Below are 17,646 nucleotides of genomic sequence, written 5' to 3'. Positions count from 1 at the left end.
GGCGGGGAGGGCTCGGGGGGGTGTTCCCCGGGCCGGGGCTCGGTTTGGGCTTCCGGGGACCGGGATGCGGCGGCACCGCTGCCGGAGCCGAGCACCTTTTGTTTTCGGTTCTGGGGTCGAGGATCTGTCAGCGCATCTCCTCGCTTCTCTGTTCGCAGGAAAGCGGCTCCCGCCGGCCACTCGGACGTGAAGCGGCGCCTCCCCGGGGCGGAGCGGAGGGGGCGGCCGGGGCCCGGGCTCAGCTGCTGAGGCACCGGCCCAGCGGCAGGTACCGGCCCGGGGGAGCTCTACCGGCATCATCCTCCTCAGCCGGGTGCAGGGAGAGGCAAGGGAGGGGCATCAAGGAAGAGGTCTGAGCTCCAGCCTGGGGCACGAGTCCCTGGAGCCGGGAGAGGAGCAGCGGGTGGGAGCAGGTCCTGGGGCTGCCCCGGTCCCCGGGAAAAGGGGACACAGAAGGAGCTGAAACGTGCTGCCCCTGCAGCAGGACTTGTGTTAACTGCCTCTTAACTGCTTCCAGTTTCCTAATTTTTAGTGAAATGAGGGGGAATGAGCCAAGGGGGCACCCTGGGGAAGATGGGGGGAGGCTGAGCCCCCACTCTGCAGAGGTACTTTATCGCTCTCTACAACTACCTGAAAGGAGGATGGAGCCAGGAAAGGGGGCACCCTGGGGAAGATGGGGGGGAGGCTGAGCCCCCACTCTGCAGAGGTACTTTATCGCTCTCTACGACTACCTGAAAGGAGGATGGAGCCAGGAGTCTCTCAGGTATGAGACTAGAGGAAATGGCCTCAAGCTGCACCAAGGGAGGTTCATACTGGAGATAGGAACAATTCCTTCCCCAGAGGTGCTCGGGCATTGAAACAGGCTGCCCAGGCCAGTGTTGCAGTTACCATCTCTGGAAGTGTTCCCACACCATGTAGATGAGGCCCTCAGTGCCATGGGTTAGTGGTGGCCTTGGCAATGCTGGGGAACGGCTGGTTGTGATGATCTTAAAGGTCTTTTCGAATCTGGTTGATTCTAGGATTCTCCAGAGCCAGGCAGGGGACATGGGGACAGCGAGGTGTCATTGTCATCACTGTGTCCTCTTGTGCAGGGAAAGGATGCAGCAGTAACGGCTCTGGACAGGACCTGGCACGGCTGAGACCCTCCCGGCCGGTGCGGAGCCCCCAGTGCCCCCAGCCCTGCCCGCAGCACCCCCGGCCCGGCCGCTCCACGCCGGGCACGTCCCGGGGCAGGGGCTCGGGGGAGCCGGCGTGGCCCCTGGCAGCGCGACGAGGCCGAGATGAGCATGGTAAAGAGCCTAGAGCGGCTGGAGCAGCGGCTGGCTGTGATGGTGGCTGCCCAGGAGACTCCTCAGGCCTGGTCTTCACGGGGAGAGGAGGGGCCGGTTTGTTTTTTGTTTCTTTCCTTTCATCCGAGCTCGGCTGCTGAGCCCGGGGGTGGCCGCGCAGCGCTGGGGCAGGGGGGCAGGAGAGGAAACAGGGGGAAATGGAGGGAAGTGCGGGAGCGCGGGAGAGCCGGAGAGGGGCCAGGCACAGGAAACGGGCAGGGGAGGGGAGAGCCTGCCCTTCTTAATGAGCCAAAATGGGCTCCCTTTCTTGCTGAGCTGCCAGCCCAGCAGCTCTTTTCTTCCCAGGATTAGAGGGAAATGCTCGGTTTGGGGAGAGTTAAAGGGCATTTGTGTGGGGGACAGCCCTGAGCCAGCCCGGAGGGAGCAGCCCTGGCCATTGGGGTCCTTTATTTCTTTTTGTTATTCAAACAGGGCCTGGGTGATGGCTGCCATCCCAGCCATCCCGTAAAACTTCCAGCCTTTTGATATGCATGCCCCTGTCTGGAGGCAAAGTCCTGCGGTCTCCCTGCCAGCTCCCCACCTACCCGGAACAGCACCTGATAAGGGCCAGGCTGTTTTCTCAAGAAGGAAAATGAAAGTGGGCCCAGCCCCGGGCTGAGGAACAGCCCTGGGTCAGGGGCAGCAGGGTTCAGGGCAACGGGGTCCTGAGGCATGGTCTGCGGGGCAGAATGTGATGCCTGGTAGGTGAGAGCAGCCCCCCTGCCCGCACTGGGGCGCGGGCTGCTCCGCAGGCTGGCTCTCGAAGCGGTTAATGCTGTGGCATGGTCCTTTAACCAGTTTGGCAAACCTTAAAGAAACTGGTATTGCAAAACTAGGGCGGGATCCGGAGTCAGCGGGTTCATTGTCTCGGTGGGGTACCGCTGCAGGGCACATCCCGGGCACCAGGCAGAGCCGGGCCGCCGCTAGCACCGGTCTCTTGGGGAGCTCAGAGCATCCGAGCTGGAATCCTGCACGGTTCGAGTCTTGGTGGGTTCCCGTAGGAAGCGTGCGGCTGCAGCGCTCGCCTGTGTGTGTGCAGTGCATTGAGCAGTGCAGACGCTGCCGTGCTGGTTTTCTCCTCCCGTGAGACACAACATGTGAGGGGAGCGCTCTGGTTCTTATTATTTTCGCAATGCCCTGTGCACATGTTGGTGTGCGAGGGGAGGCGAGGACAAAGAGCTGAGCCTCCCTCCCGAGCGTGGTGAGGCTTGTAGCGATGGCGGCTCCAGGGGGTCAGTGGGAAGGACAGCATGGGCTTGGGAATGCAGCTTCCTTCCTTGGTGCTAACGCAGCATCAAGAAGAGAAGGGGATGGGAGTTGCAGTCCCGCTGTCCCGACGTAGGTGCTTGTGAGAGCGAGACTTTAGCTTTGCAGTTTGGGTCTGGTGTGATGTGATGTTCCCTTTCCTGCTTGCTGTCTGAGGATGGTGATGGGATGTCCTCAAGTGATCCGGGGTGGTGCAGCTGGAGAAGCGCACGGTGTGATGCTCCCGTGGGTGCACTGCTTGCTTTAGAATTGGCAGAAAGAGCTCCCGGAGCATGCGGCAAAGCTGAGCTGGGCACAGCTGGTGCTCGGTCCTGGCTGCGTGCCTTGGGGAGACCTGGCTGCTGCGTCACCAGCGTCACCAGTGCAGGGCTGGTGGGGATGTATCACTGCATTGCCAGCCAGGGCACACCGGGCAGCCCCAGGCTGAGAAAGGAAAAAGCCATTTTGAGGTGCAAGTTTGAATGTCCTGGGTGGGCTCTGGCTCTGTCTGGGGCTGCCACTCAAAGGACCAGATGCAAAGTTCCCATGAAGGGCCTGGTGGGGTTTGAGGATGCAGATGTTTGCAGGGCTGGGAGGTGGCCTTGCCTGCTCCTGTCCTCCATGGATCTTGCCAGGCTCATGCTGCCCCATCTCCTATCCTCAGCCTCTCCTCTGGGTCCTGCTCACGCTAAGGGAGCAGCGCATCCTCTCGCACCTCGCTGTGTGGGTTCCCAAGGGAGATTCTCTGTATTTTGGTGGGATTGTTCATGGCAGCACTGCCACTGGTGAGGGTTGCTGCTGCACCGCAGCCTGGAGAAGGGAGCAGAGCCCGGAGGGGCTGACCTGCCTGTGCTGCACCGCATCGGGAGCATCTGGGGCCAGGACCGGCTGCCCAAGCCAGGGCAGCCCGGCGAGTCCAGGCAGCTCCCAGGAATTGTTCACTGGCTCTGGAGCAGATGTGCTGCAGCCGTGGGATTTCTGCACACAGCTGTGGGGCTCGGAGCGCTTTTACACTCCTGCTGGTGCCGTTCCTCTTGTCCCTTTGTTGGGCAGATGTGTGTGGGGCGCAGGCAGGACGTGCACCGGGGGCTCTGGCTATGGAGGTGGGTGCTGGTCACCTGCCTTCCTTCATGTCTGGGTGTTAGCAGGGTTTTAAGGCTGCCTTTGGCATCTGGAACATCAGACCCCGACTGTTCTTTGTTTGCCAGAGGTGCTGACAGGCGATCTCGAAGCAGATCTCAATTGTTAGGGAAGCAGTTGGAGGCGATGCTGAGTGAGAGCGGTGGGAGGGGGCCAGGGCTGGAGCCTGGGGTCTCTCTGGGGCTGGGGGGGATTGGTTGTGTCTGGTTCCAAACAGGGCTTTGGATGGGTTAAGCCTGGCTTGCTCCTTGCTCGCTGAGCTACGTGCGCCTGCAGTGCCGGTGCTGGCAGAGGGGCAAGTTGCAGCACAGACCCATAGCCCAGCAATGAGGCAGCTTCGTTAGCGCGGTCCCGGGTGCCTCTGGGAGAGCCTGGGAGCTTCCACTTCCGAAAACAGGATCCAGGGAGGGCAGAGGCCCCTGGGTGCCGGTGAGGTGCCGGGGACACGTGGCCGGGCTCTGCCTGCGCTGCAGCAGCCCCCGGTGCACGGGACACCGGCACAAGCGGGCGCTGCCGGTGCCGTGGGTGCAGAGCCCTGCCCCGGGTGAGGCCAGGGAAGGGGCAGGAGGAGTTTTCTCCCTTTGGGGGAGTTCAGGTCGCTGCAGGCGCCAGGACTTTGCCCCCCATGGCGAGCTCTGCTGTGTCCTGAGCGCCCGCCTGCTGCGGGGTGCAGGGCACCACGGGGGTGGTGGATGTGGCTCGTTTGCTGGAGCCCGTGGACCCTCAGAGCCCCCGCGTAGCTCCCAGGGCCGCTGCGGATATGGCGCCAGTGAGACCCCTGCACAAAGGGCAGAAGTTGTGGCTGGATTGCAGCGCTTGCAGCAGGGGCTCTGCCTGCCCCGGGGCTTTCTGCATTCTCCATTTCCTTTCTGCTCTGGCTTCCACAGGCGACCATGAAGAAGGAGAGCAGCCACGGCCAGGAGGAGGCAGACTGCAGGGCAGAGCTGATCCTCCTCAACGGGGCCTGTACCAGTCCCACCAGTAACGCCCCCCCCATCATACGGGAGACAAACAGGAAGCCCAGCACTCCAGGTGAGTCTCGACGTGCCCAGGGACACACAGGGATACGTGAAACCAGGGATGTCCCAGGCACTATCCCGGGGTTGCAGCACAGCATCCAGGTTCCCTTCATGACTCCGCCGGGTCTTTTCTTCCCGGCTGCGCATCCACGAGTCCAGGCTGCAGCAACAGCAGTGGTTGTGGAAGGGTGCCACGCTGGGGTGCTGGCTCTGCCCCTTGATGGTTGGAGCCCTTGGAGTAAGGGAGTCCTGGGGATGCTCAGGTCATGGTCCCCACATCCCACCTCTTGTATTCATAAGGTCCTGCTTTTAAAGTGGCGACAAGCCCTGAATAGCAGGAGTAAGGTTTGCTTATGGCTCAGGAACAAAAAGGCGCATAAGAAGGTCCCTCCCTTCCAGCCTGGGTGCAGGTGGGGGATCTGGAACTGCTGCTCTTGGCAGCCCCGCGATGGGCAGCCTCGGGGATGCTGCTGCTTGTCTTCTGCTCTCGGCCTCATTTCTCCAGGGGGAGGCTTTGGTCTCTTCAAGTCCCGGTGTGCTGCCCGGAGCAGTGGGGGTTTGGGGTGTGCTGGGCATGGCTGGGGAGGCTCATGGAGCCTGAGGCTGCTCTTGTCCCTGTGCAGATGCTGCAGGCCTGGGGCTGCCATCGCTGGAGAGCAACAAGAAGGTGAGCAAGGGAGACCCGGCCAAGGAGGAGGAGGGCCTGTCCTGGCCGCTGGCTCTGGCTGAGGTGCAGGAGGCAAGTGCTCAGCAGGACCCTGGCGCCAGGGCTCTGTGTGGGGACCCTCGCCCGTTCCCCCCCGGGCTATGGGAGCAGCCCAATGGCAGATGTGATATTCATTCACAAGCAGAATATTTGTTTGCATTGTTCAGTTCCTGCTGTGCTTTATGCCCCAGCAGCAGTGTGGTGGGGGTGATGCAGCGATGCCCACGACGGGTTGCAGCAATGTAATCGCTGTTATGCTGATATTGTCTTCAGTTGATGGACAGAAGCATCTCACCCCCTCCTCAGGGTGTCCTGCTTTTGCCTGCTTTGGGGCTGGGTCCCAGTTTTGCGTTGAGTAGGTTGAAAAACCCCCAGGGGATTTTCACTTGCAAAATCTCTTCTTGTGCTGAAGCTCTCTTGTGCTGCATGCAAGAAAGCCCCTTGGGTTGTGCTGTTTGGAAACTGCAGCTCCTGAGCCGCAGGGAAAGGGCTGCCCTGGTGCCTCTGCAGGGCTGGGGCAGGAGGGAGGTGGAGGAGGATACAGTCAAGGATGCACATGATGGCTGGAAACAAAGGTGATGCCATCAGCTGCTGGTGGGATGCTCTCCCAGTGCCGGGGGCTGCAGCAGTGAGTGCTCCTGAGCACCTTACCATACCATCAGCAGAGATGCTGTGAAGTGCAGGGGCTCAGCCCAAGGGGCTTCCCGCAGCTGCCTGCGCTCCTCTCGCATTCCCCATCCATCCCCAGGGCGCTGGTGCTGCCGATGCCAGCCCCAGGGGGCACGGGCTGGGGGAAGGCATCTGTGCCACATCCACACCACGTCCTCTGCTCTGGTTGCAGATGCGGCCCCGGGGCAGCGCGGGCTGGGAGAGCAGCCTCCGGCAGAAGCCCCCCGTGCGCCTCATCTTCCAGGCAGGGCAGACCCGCCAGGAGATGAAGATCAAGGAAACCAACAGTGTGGAGCCCCCCCGGGACCTGCCCACCCCACTGCGGGTGAGGGTGCATGGGGCTGGGGCTGCCCTGGGGCTCCCCTGGGATCGGGAGACCCACACTGCTGCCGTGCCCTGCCCAAGGCTTCAGGCACGCTCTGTGCCTCAGTTTCCCCTGTGCAGCGCGGGGGGTGTGGGCTGCTGCTTGCCACTGCTGTGAGCCGGGTGCTTTGGGGTGAACTGGGGAGAGGAAAAGGGAAGGGAGCAAGCGCTGCACTGTTTTCTGTGTGTCTTGAGAGCAGAAACAGAGCACTTCTCCTTCAGGTGCCCCAGTCCTGGGCCTTTCCCTCCGTTCCTGGTGCCCCCCTTTCACAAGTTCCCCCTCTCTGATCCGTGGCTGGGGGTGACGTGGGGCAGGTTTCTGCTCCCATTCCCCTCTCTCTGTGCTCACACTCTCCTGCTCCACCATGCAGAGCTCCAAGCGGCGCCAGTCCACACCTATCTCCATCCCCACCATCGACCTCACGGAGGAGGACTCCCGGGACTCATCCCAGAGCAGCAGCACGCTCTCTGGCAGCAGCTCCCAGGAGGGCCAGAACGGCTCCACTGAGCTGGGGACTGAGGAGACCGAGAGCAGGGACGCGGGGATGGCACTGGAGTACCAGGTACGGATGGGTCCCGCTCTGCTCCTGCACCGGGGATGCTGCAGCTTCTCCCGCCTCCCTTCCCCTGCCTGCCTCTCCCTGTGTGCCCAGGCTGTGATGATGCCCTGGGCTCTGCTCCGGGGCTGCAGGTGGGTGCTGTGCAGGGACCGGCCCTGCCCGTGCTGCCTGTGGGGCTGGAAAAGGCTCCGAGGGCCCCGGAGACGCGCGCATGGCACACGCCGTGCCCCGCCGAGACACGCAGTTGCATGTGCAGGAAACGTTTCTGGGGGGGATGCTGGGTTGGAGCGGAGCTGCTGGAGCTGCAGAGAGTGATTCAGTGCCTGCAGGCAGCGGGGCAGGGCCCCGGCCTTGCAGGAATTGGGCAACTGCATCTTGCTGCATAGCTGGGTGCCTGACTGGGGAATAAGGCCGGGAAGGAGGGCTCTGCAGGTCAAGGTGACTGCTCCTGCGTGGGGAGCATGGTCCTGCCATGGTCCCTGCCAGGCTGCCTGATGGAGGCCCTTGGCACGGTCATGCCAAAATTCCCAGCTCTCCCTTTTGTTGTCTCTGTTTTGCCCTGCCCCATTTCCTGCTCTCCCCTGTGGGTGCCCTGTCCCCGGGGTGCAGCCGGATGGGCTGAGCCGTGAGCCCCATGAAGGGGCTGCCCTGTGCCAAGGAGCAACCTCAGAGCAAAGCCCTCCCTGCAGCAGCAGGATACGTGCATCCCTGTGTGCTTCCCGCATCCCTTGGCCTGGGCAGCGGCGTGCAGTGAGCTGGGTTCTCCCAGACAAACGCGGCTGTGATGGGCAATGGGACTGGGAGGAGTGGGGTGCTGGTGCTGGTACCGGTGCCGAGGAGGCTGTGCAGGACGCAGCACGCACTGCCCTGTGCCTGGCACTGCCAATGCTCCTGCAAGACCTTCCTGGGTGCAGGGCTGGCTCTGGTGCTGCCGGGGTGTGCTCTGCTCTTCTCCTGAGGCAGGGGATGCAGCTCCTGTGCATCCTGTGCAGAGGCTCGCAGGTGACCGGTGATGGGCACACGCGGTGGAGCAGCAGCGTGGGGTGCTCTGTGGCCGTGTTCGGGGCTCTCTGCCACAGCTGCTTGGACAAAGCAGGGAGCTCAGTGTGGCTGATCCGTGTTGTCCTCTTGCCTTCAGGACGGGAAGGATTTTGGGATCGGGGAGCTCGTCTGGGGAAAGATCAAGGGTTTCTCCTGGTGGCCGGCGATCGTCGTCTCCTACAGAGCCACGGCCAAGCGCCCGGCGGCCTCGGGCATGCGCTGGGTGCAGTGGTTTGGGGATGGGAAGTTCTCTGAGGTGAGCTCCTGTCTGTGCCTGCCTTCACCCGGGCTGGAGCCCTCGTCCCTGCCCAGCTCTGCTGCCTGCCCTGCTCCCGGGGCTGCCTCGGCTCTGTGTGCGCCCGGCTGCAGCCTCCCTTGGCAGGGGCCCCGGTGGCTCCAGTGACAGCAGCCTGGGCACCACAGGCTGGTGACAGGACCCAGCAATGGGAACGTCCCCGGGGTGCAGGAGGGAGGGAAGCGCCGTGCCCGCAGAGGTGCGGTGCCGGCAGAGGCTGCGCGCAGCTCATTCCATGTGTGCAGCGCTGCCGCTGCTCATCCCCTCTGCAGCTGATGCTGAGCATCCTCCCATGGCCCCAGAGCGCAGACAAAGCCCTGGGCTGTGGTGTGAGCTGTGCTGGGCGTGCAGTGCCGCAGGGCTGGGTGTGCGGCACGGGCTGCATGGTGCCGCAGGGACGTGCCCGTGCCCGGTGTAAGCTCTTGTTGCTGTCCCGCAGGTGTCTGCAGACAAGCTGATGGGGCTCGTGGCCTTTAGGCAGCATTTCAATCTGTCCACGTTCAACAAGCTGGTCTCCTACCGCCGAGCCGTGTACCATGCACTAGAGGTAACCGCAGCAGAGCTGGGGCCGGGGGAAGGAAGGTGCCCAGTGAAGCAGCTGGGGCTGGGCTGTCCCTGCTCCCATCAGATGGGGCTGATGGAGGCAGCCGGCTCATGGCAGGGAGGGCAGGCACAGGAGGAGGGTGCCTGGGAGCATTCCCAGCACTGGAATCCAACAGCTGCTGTTGTGCCGAGCCCTGTGCACGTGTGTGTGATGGGGAGAGGGCTGGGGACATGGCCCTGCCAGGCACGTGGGCCGTGCAGCTGCAGCCTGGCTGCTCCATGCACTGGGACCAGCCCCTATCCCATGGTGTCCCGTGGTGTCCTCTGGTGTCGCATGGTATTCCATGGTGTCCCATGATGTCCTGTGGTGTCCTCTGCTGTCCCATGGTATTCCATGGTGTCCCATGATGTCCCGTGGTGTCCTCTGCTGTCCCACGGTATTCCATGGTGTCCCACGGTGTCCCGTGGTGTCCTCTGCTGTCGCATGGTATTCCATGGTGTCCCATGATGTCCTGTGGTGTCCTCTGTTGTCCCACGGTATTCCATGGTGTCCCATGATGTCCCGTGGTGTCCTCTGCTGTCCCACGGTATTCTATGGTGTCCCACGGTATTCCATGGTGTCCCACGGTGTCCCGTGGTGTCCTCTGCTGTCCCACGGTGTCCCGTGGTGTCCCACAAGGTCCCTCCTCTCGGCAGGTTGCCCGGAGCCGGTCGGGAAAGACGTTTTCCACAGCCCCTGGGGAGTCCCTGGAGGAGCAGCTGAAGCCCATGATTGACTGGGCACTCACTGGCTTCAAACCCCTGGGCTTCAAGGGACTGCGGCCGCCCAAAGCCTCAGGTGAGGAGGTGCCGTGGGCCGGGCACGGGGATGGCGCTGGCATTGCCGAGCCTGCTGGCTGGGTCCCCAGGTGACCCTGGGGCTCCTCAGTGTGGTCCCTCCCAGCAGCATTGCCAGAAGCCAGAGGAAAGCACCTCAAAGCCATCGCTCCTGGAAGTCAAAGACCAGGATGCGCCTCGAGCCGCGCTGGGGAGCTGCGGTGCTGTCGCCCGGTGCCCTGGGATGCTCCCAGGCCTGGAGGCTTGTCCCCAAGGAGCCACCTTTGCCTTGCAGAGAACGGGGTCCTGAGGAACGGGACGGAGGAGGTGCTGTCCCTCGAGCAGTGTCCCCCCACCAAGAGGCTGAAGACCAACCTCTGCACCGGCGGCAAGGAGCAGCGCGTGGAGGAGGAGCAAACCCGAGGTGCGCAGCGGGGAGAGCTGGGGGGCACCGTGCGCCCTGTGGCACTGGGGTACCCCTGCGAAAGGGCTCGGCTCTTCCCCTGGGATGTGAGCTTGGCTTCCAAAAGCAGGAGCTTTTATGGGCCTTACAAGGCACCAGCAAACCCAGCTGCGAGACACAGGCTGGGCTCCGTTGGTGGCTTAGCTTGGAAATGACCTTAGAGCTCTAGTTCTGGTGTGTCCGGCAGCGAAGGACATGGGGTTTGCACAGGAATTCCTGATACGCCTTTGCTGCACAATGCCCAGCGGAGCGGCAGCGGTGTTAAGAAAGAAGGCATCTGTATGTAGGGGGTTTGTTCGTTGCTTAAGGGCTCATAAAGACATGCATTTTGTGTTTCCTAAAGAGCAAATGGTGTCGGAAGTTACGAACAACAGCGGGAGCCTCGAAGGTAACGGATGGTCCTCCCTTGGGAAAGGTGTGGGGTGATGGGCAAAGATCCTGGGTCCCTCTTTAGGGCTCCAAGTGGGAAGGGGGAACGTGCCATTGCTGCACGGTGCTGGGGTGCCCGGTGCCGATCCCCCCTGTGGGGCCTGCTCCTGGGGGAGCCTCAGCCACCTCCAGACCTGTGCTTGTCTGCGGCACAGGGCAGGGGTTCTGCTCCCCGGCCCAGGCTCCCTGCCCTGCCCCGGGCTCAGCAGAGCTCTGTCCATCCCTGTCCCGCAGAGAGCTGCTTGTCCTGCGGGAGGAGAAACCCGGCCACCTTCCACCCGCTGTTCGAGGGGGGGCTCTGCCAGACCTGCAGGGTAAGTGCTGGCAGGACGGGTGCAGGATCCAGCCCTGCCGCACGGCGCGGGAGGGGGTGACCCTGCCAAGTCCTGGCTCTGCTGTGTCCACCATGGGGCTGTCCCATGCCGTGTCTCCACTCGAAGCACCGAGGACGGGCATCCTCAAGCTCTCGCTGTGCATCAGAGATGGAACAACTCCAGTCTCTCTTCACGCTCTGATGATGGATCCTGATCCCTTTGTACTTCTCCCGGTTCTCCTTTCGCTAGGATAGATTCCTGGAGCTCTTCTACATGTACGACGAGGACGGTTACCAGTCCTACTGCACCGTGTGCTGCGAGGGCAAGGAGCTGCTGCTCTGCAGCAATGCTGGCTGCTACAGGTGGGTCCTGGCTGTTCCCTGGGCTGAGCTCCCAGCGCTGCTCCTGGAAACGCAGGGAAGCGGGCTCGTGTGTGAGCCTGGGCAAGGGGCTGGTGCTGGCTGCGGTGCAGCACGTCCCGGCGCAGCCTCCCCAGCCCTGCTGAGCCAGGCTTCACCTGAATAACAACCCCCGGGAGGCTTCGTGTCAGCATCCCTGGAACCTGGACAAACCTCCTGCAAAACGTGGGGGGGGCTCCAGAGCTTGGCAGGGGAGACCCCAGGAGAGGCTGGGCTGAGCCGGAGGGACCCTGGAGGTGATGGGCACAAGCTGCTCTGGTTTGGGCAGGTGCTTCTGCGTGGAGTGCCTGGAGGTGCTGGTGGGCCGAGGGACGTCGGCCAAGGCGAAAGAGCAGGAGCCCTGGAACTGCTACATGTGCCAGCCCCAGAGGAGCTATGGGGTGCTGCAGCGCCGGCAGGACTGGAACACGCGCCTGCAGGACTTCTTCACCAGTGACAAGGGGCAGGAATATGTAAGGGCTGCGGCCATGGGAGCCCAGAGCGCTGGGAATGGTGGAGAGGCTCGGAATTCCTCATCCCTCTGCCTTGGCCCCACTCCTCCACCTTCACCAAGGGTGGTGCTGGGCTCTCGGCCATGCAGATGCTCCCCTGAAGGCGGAGGTGATGCTGGTATTGCAGCACTGAGGCTTCATTGCTGGCTTCGTTGCAGGCTGCACCCAAAATCTATCCGATGATCCCACCGGCGAAGAGGAGACCCATTCGAGTGCTCTCTTTGTTCGCTGGCATAGCCACAGGTGAGCGCTGGAAGAGCAGCACCGCACATGGGGGGGATCAGCTTCATGGCCTCAAACCCGTCTCTGAAGCCTTGGTGGAGAGAAGGAGGAGCAGGGCAGGGGGATCCCCGCCAGGAGGGCAGGGGCTCCCATTCCTGCTGGATAGGGCTGTGGAGGAGGGAGGGCATGGGAATTGCTCAGAGGTTCCTGCTGCGCCGGGTGCTGGTTTCGCTGGGAAGCGAGGGCTGTGGGAGCGCTGGCAGCACTGGTTTGACTCCGCTCTGGAATTGTGCTTCCCGGGTTTCCCAAGCCTGCTGCAGGAATGGGTCACAAAAGTGGTTTGCTGTCCCACGAGCCAGCCCTGTGTGACTGCCCCCTCCTAGGACACGCGGGAACGGCCGCGTCGAGCGTCTCTGCTGACGAAGGAGACCGCGAGACCAAAGAGAGCAGTGCAGCCTCAGACATCTGTCCCTTGGCAGGGTACCTGGTGCTGAAGGACTTGGGCATCCAAGTGGAGAAGTACATCGCCTCGGAGATCTGCGAAGACCCCATTGCCGTGGGCACCATGCGGCACGAGGGCAACATCACCTACGTGCACGATGTCAGGAACATAACCAAGAGAAACGTGAGCTGGGCAACGTGGCACCATGGCCGCGGGGGCTCACCCCAGCACCCCTGGGACAGGATTTCCCCCTGCCCTGTCCAGGAGGAGGGAGCCACTTCCCTGGCGTCTCCTAACGGAATCTGTCCACACTAGATCGAGGAGTGGGGTCCTTTTGACCTGGTGATCGGTGGGAGCCCCTGCAATGACATCTCCCTTGTCAACCCCACCAGGAAGGGGCTCTATGGTAAGGCTGCTTTGCCTCTGCAGGGCTGGGCTTCCCTGGGGACGTTCCTGGGGTTCGGAGCCACCTTAAAGCGCAGGGAAGAGGTTCAGCCCCTGTCTGCCTTGGTGGTGGCTCCCCTGCGAGCTGCAGCCCTTGGGGTGGCACCTGCTGAGCACAGGCTGTGGCCGTGCTGGTGGGGAGGAGGCAGCCAGGGCCCCCAGACCCGTGCCCCCCACGCCGCAGCAGATCCCAGCCTGCAGCTCCTTTCTCCCTTGCAGAAGGGACCGGGAGGCTGTTCTTTGAGTTCTACCACCTGCTCAACTACGCCCGCCCCAAGGCGGGAGAGGAGCGTCCCTTCTTCTGGATGTTTGAGAACGTGGTGGCCATGAGGGTCAATGACAAGCGGGACATCTCTCGGTTCCTGGAGGTAGGGATTGTGGCTGCAGGAAGGGCATCTGAGCCGGAGACACCTCCCGTGCCCTGCAGGCTGTGCTGAGCCGTGTGGGGCTGGCTCTGGTTTCCTGTGGCCCCTGCCTGATGTGCACCCCAGGAATCAAGCTTTCATCCTTGGCTCTGGGTCTCCTGGGGCTTGCAGCAGGATGACCCCAGCACTGGCTCCCTGGAGCAGGCTCTTGCTTCGCAGAAAGATCTGCTCAGGGCAGTGCCTGCTCTCTTATTTCTAGGGAGAGGGAGGTCAGGGCCTGGAGAGGACTTTTAGCTGGGCTGGCCATGGCTGTGGTGTGGGAGCCCATGGGGCCAACCAGCCCGTGCTCTGGTGTGGAGCAGGAGTCTGGGGGGCTACCTCCTTAGGAGGACTTGGTGTTCACTGCTGGTGCAGTGCAGTGGAGTGCGGCTCCATGCAGGAGCGGGCTGAGCCCAAGCCTCCTCTAACCTTGATTTTTGCATGTCTTTTGCAGTGTAACCCAGTTATGATCGATGCTATCAAGATATCAGCTGCCCACCGAGCGCGCTATTTCTGGGGTAACCTTCCGGGGATGAACAGGTAATGAACCCTTCGCTGTCCGTTTGACTCTCGCTGCAGCTTTGCTCTGTTTCATGGTGCTTGTGTGGCTCTTCCCTCCTTGGCCCTGAGCCCAGCTCCTGGGAGCTGAAGAGCTGCAGTTCCCGTATGGTGCAGTTCCCTGCAGTGATGTGCACATGATAATGTGCTTGTTAACGAGCAGGGATGAGACCGGGAAAAGCAGCAGCATCCTCTGCCCCGGACCTGGAGCCTGCGGAGGGAGAAGCGATGGGGTCAGCGCAGGATGCTGTGTGGTGTGTTTAGCTTGGGGTTATACATGATACACACATCCAGCAGCCTTTGTTTAAGATGCAGGCTAATGTGGGGGTGCTGTAGGGCAGCCCCATGCCCAGTGAGTGCTGTGTGAGGTTTGCAGGGGCAGGGGATGAACCCCAGCAGCCTCCTTGGCCAGGGCTGCTCGGTCCAGTGTGGTGCCTTAGGGAAGCTCCTCCAGGCTTTGTGCACGCCTCGGCAGCACCCTGAATTGATGGTAAAACACAGCAGGAGGACTTGGAGTAGAGTAGAATCCTACTGCTACCAGTCCTGTGCACCAGATACTCCTAGCAACAAAACCTGGAGATTTCACCAGGGAATGCCTCAGCCAAGAAAGAGATGGGGTTTAAATACTCCAGATTGTTTGTATTTAAATTGCCAGTATTTCTTGGAGTTCAAACTAATTAAAGCTGAGCGAGAGGCATGCAGGAATTTGAAAGTGAAATAGCGATTACCGAGGCTTTGTCATGTGAAATGGCACTTGGAGAACCTTCCTCTGATGGGAGCCCGGGATGAGCTGTCCCGGGGCGATGCTTGTGGAGGTGCCTTGCTGAGCAGAGTGGGCAGAGGTGTGAGTTCCTGGCTCCGTGTGGCTCCTGGGACAGCGTTGTACTGACCTCAGCCACGGCAGGGGCTGCGTGAGGACATGGCCATGGAGCTGGGAGGAGGAATTTTCCATTGTCTTTAGCGTTTGCTTTTCTCTCGCCGTGCTCGGTGCTGAGTCCTGGCTGGAGATTGCTGGTGGCTCTTGGGTTTGTTTTGCCTTTTATTTCTCCTAATCCAGCTTTAAAATGGAGCCAGTGGGGGGGGGGGTCCCAACCCCTGCCAGCATCTCCCTCCAACTGGGAGCTCTGCTGGGGGGTGTTCCCAGGGGCATCAGCCGCTGGGTGCACTGGTGGTGGTGGGCTGGGGCCCTGGGGCAGCTCCTGGACAGCTGTGCTTCTGTGCCCAGGCAGATGTGCTTGCACGGCTACACGAGGGGGGGGGGTTGGTTTGTCTGTGGCCATGGGAGCGGGGCTGCAGGTGTGGGCTCTGCTCCGCTGCCCCTGGGCGAGTGCCTCTGGCTCCGGGTAGAGCAGGAAAGACTGCATCACCTTTGCCAGATGCTTTGGGTGGAAGCAATGCACATTCGCTTGCTGCCACTCTGGGAAAGGAAATCAGAGCTGGTGGGGAGCACTGCCACGCTGCGGAGGAGCTTCTGCTGAGCAAGACTAAAACCCAGGCCGGGGCTCGAGGGATGCAGGATGGACGCAGATGGGACAGAGATGCTGTGTCCTGGCTGCATCTGATGGGCACCGGTGCAGTCACCAAAGCTCACCCACCCTCCTCTGCTCTGCTCCACAGGATCTTCGTCTTCCCCCTCCACTACACCGACGTCTCCAACATGGGCCGCGGTGCTCGGCAGAAGCTGCTGCGGTCGTGGAGCGTCCCCGTCATCCAGCACCTCTTCTCCCCGCTCAAGGATTACTTCGCCTGCGAATAGCCAGCCGAGCAGCCCTCGTCTCTCTGGTAAAGATGCACAGCTCGGCTGGAGGCGGGAGAGGGACGGGCCCATCCCTGCTCTTCCCTCCTGCAGGGAGGCAGCCTGGCCCCGCAGGGAGAGCCGAGGAAATGTCTTTAACCAAAGAACCTGGCAGGGTAACTTTTCTTGAAAGGGACTGATGGCAGTGATAGAACACCCGGACAAAAGAGCTTTAATTGCCCAGCGCAGGAAGCTCTGTGCATGGCTGAGCCCATGGGAAGTCTCCTCCAGAGCATTAAATACCCCGGTTTAGCCTAGAGCTGAAAGTCACAACTTGCTGAGCAGTGAGCACGGAGGCAGCTGCCGAGGTGCTGCGGGCAGATGTGAACTGCAGCGAGTTACTGCTTCTGACCAAACAAAACCTCTCCTGAAGCAACTGCCAAAGCCAGGGGGGGCTGTGGCAGGAGGTGTAAGGGACCCTGCTCAGGTACATACACTGAACACGCAGGATACACACACCAAATCGGTTTTATTCTTTTTTTTGATAAACTTTTGTGTTGTTTAATGTCTATTGCTGCTTTACGGCATTACATATGAATGTGGAGACTCCTAGACCTGAATGTAGCTGAAACTGAACTGTGAGGTGATAGAATTACTTTTCTAGCTAGAACTAAAGGAATACTGTTTTATACGTTTGGCTGTAGTTTACAAATACTCACTACTTCCTTTTTTAAAGCATCTACAACCTTTTCCTTCCATTTTAAAAATCCTGCTGAGTGCTTTGAAAGCTTACACAGGAATTGGAGCAGGGAGGATTTGAGCTCCAGCGTCCATAAAGGAAAATGTTCTCTGAGCATCCATTATCCCCAGTGAATGTGGTGCATGGGCAGGAAGGGCAGTGCAGGGGTCAGGATGGTCCTCAAGCTGCTGCCCCCACGTGTTGTGAAGCCGAGCAGTATTGGGAGCGTGGTGGCTGTGATGTAGGAGCTTTCTGGCAGGGAAGATCCCCCTGGACCCCAGTGGGGCTGCAGGCTCCCGGAGCACAGCACCGGTCTCACCCGTGCTGATCCCGCTCCATGGGCAGCAAGGTGGGAAAGCTGCTGTGGCTGGGGGCTGCGTGTGTCCCCCCATTGCGGGCGCTGGTGCTGGGGCAGGTCCTGGGTCCGCAGGCAGGGCTCTGCTCTACCTCTCTCCTTCCCTGCTCGCCCATCTCCCCATGCACAGGGATGCTTTTGTGCTTCTGTGCCCAGCCTGGGGCTGAACCAGGAGCTCCTGCAGCCGCTGCTGTGCTCACTTTATTGCCCTCCTGCTCCCTGACTTTGCCGAGGTGATTTCCTGCTGTCTGTGAAGTCCCAGGGAGCCCATCCCACCTGTGCCAGGTTTTCCGTAGCCCCCTTAATTCCAATGCACATTTCAATGCACTGAAACAACCCGTGGTGTCCCCCATTGTCCCTCTGTCCTCCCCTACCTCTGCTGTTCACTACACCCTGTTCGCAGCATCCTTTGGTGCCTTCTCAGAGCGAATCATGTCCAAACCACGGGCCAGGCTGCTTCATGAGGTGTCATACAGCATCAGTGGGGAATGAGAGCTTCTCTCCCAGCTCCTTCTACCTCTCTGACACACGGGGGCCCTCCTCACCCCTCTCATAGGTGGTGGAGGATGACAGCCTCCTTGGAGGAGGGAGCCTCTCACTTTCCACTCTTCTGTGCCGCTTTCAACCCTGGGCTTTGAGGACCACCTTCTCTGGGGCTCCTGCCCAAGGCCGCACTTGGGAATGGGCAGGAAGGGAAGCCTGGGGAGTTGAAAGGCTTTTTCACTTGGTCCTGCCCAGAGGTCACTCTTTGAAGTCTTCCCAGTGGGCGTTGTTCTTGGTGATGTGTTTGAGCTTTCCTTTGTCACCAGCCCCTGGCTGGGAAGATGATGGGGTGGATGCTGGGGAAGCCCCAGCATTGCAATCACCAGCTTTGAACCCATCTGCATCCTCTGGCACCGAGCCTGG

General features: G+C 61.3%; 1 protein-coding gene across 1 annotated transcript; it reads left to right on the top strand.

The window, feature by feature from the left end:
- The first annotated feature begins 1,141 nt into the window (after nucleotides 1-1,141).
- On the top strand, nucleotides 1,142-17,517 carry DNMT3B (DNA methyltransferase 3 beta). The gene is made up of 19 exons (XM_057424783.1): nucleotides 1,142-1,385; nucleotides 4,601-4,745; nucleotides 5,356-5,471; nucleotides 6,280-6,432; nucleotides 6,842-7,033; nucleotides 8,169-8,327; nucleotides 8,806-8,913; nucleotides 9,606-9,747; nucleotides 10,021-10,149; nucleotides 10,532-10,576; nucleotides 10,852-10,931; nucleotides 11,181-11,293; nucleotides 11,619-11,802; nucleotides 12,000-12,084; nucleotides 12,543-12,688; nucleotides 12,821-12,911; nucleotides 13,169-13,317; nucleotides 13,808-13,893; nucleotides 15,529-17,517. Exons 1-19 carry the CDS (start codon nucleotides 1,281-1,283, stop codon nucleotides 15,665-15,667), a joined length of 2,367 nt encoding a protein of 788 aa, XP_057280766.1. The 5' UTR covers nucleotides 1,142-1,280; the 3' UTR covers nucleotides 15,668-17,517.
- Nucleotides 17,518-17,646: the final 129 nt, after the last annotated feature.

Source organism: Pezoporus wallicus, unplaced genomic scaffold (genome assembly GCF_028554395.1).
Source record: "Pezoporus wallicus isolate ANWC-B61680 ecotype Strahan unplaced genomic scaffold, APGP_CSIRO_Pwel_v1 contig_13737, whole genome shotgun sequence".
Lineage (NCBI taxonomy): Eukaryota > Metazoa > Chordata > Aves > Psittaciformes > Psittacidae > Pezoporus > Pezoporus wallicus.
This window is presented reverse-complemented; position numbering and strand designations above follow the sequence as displayed.

Coding starts and splice junctions, on each gene's coding strand:
- DNMT3B (XM_057424783.1), top strand. CDS start 1,281: ATGAGCATGGTAAAGAGCCTAGAGCGGCTGGAGCAGCGGCTGGCTGTG. Junction 12,689..12,820: donor GGAACATAACCAAGAGAAAC/GTGAGCTGGGCA, acceptor TGTCCACACTAG/ATCGAGGAGTGGGGTCCTTT. Junction 13,894..15,528: donor AACCTTCCGGGGATGAACAG/GTAATGAACCCT, acceptor TCTGCTCCACAG/GATCTTCGTCTTCCCCCTCC.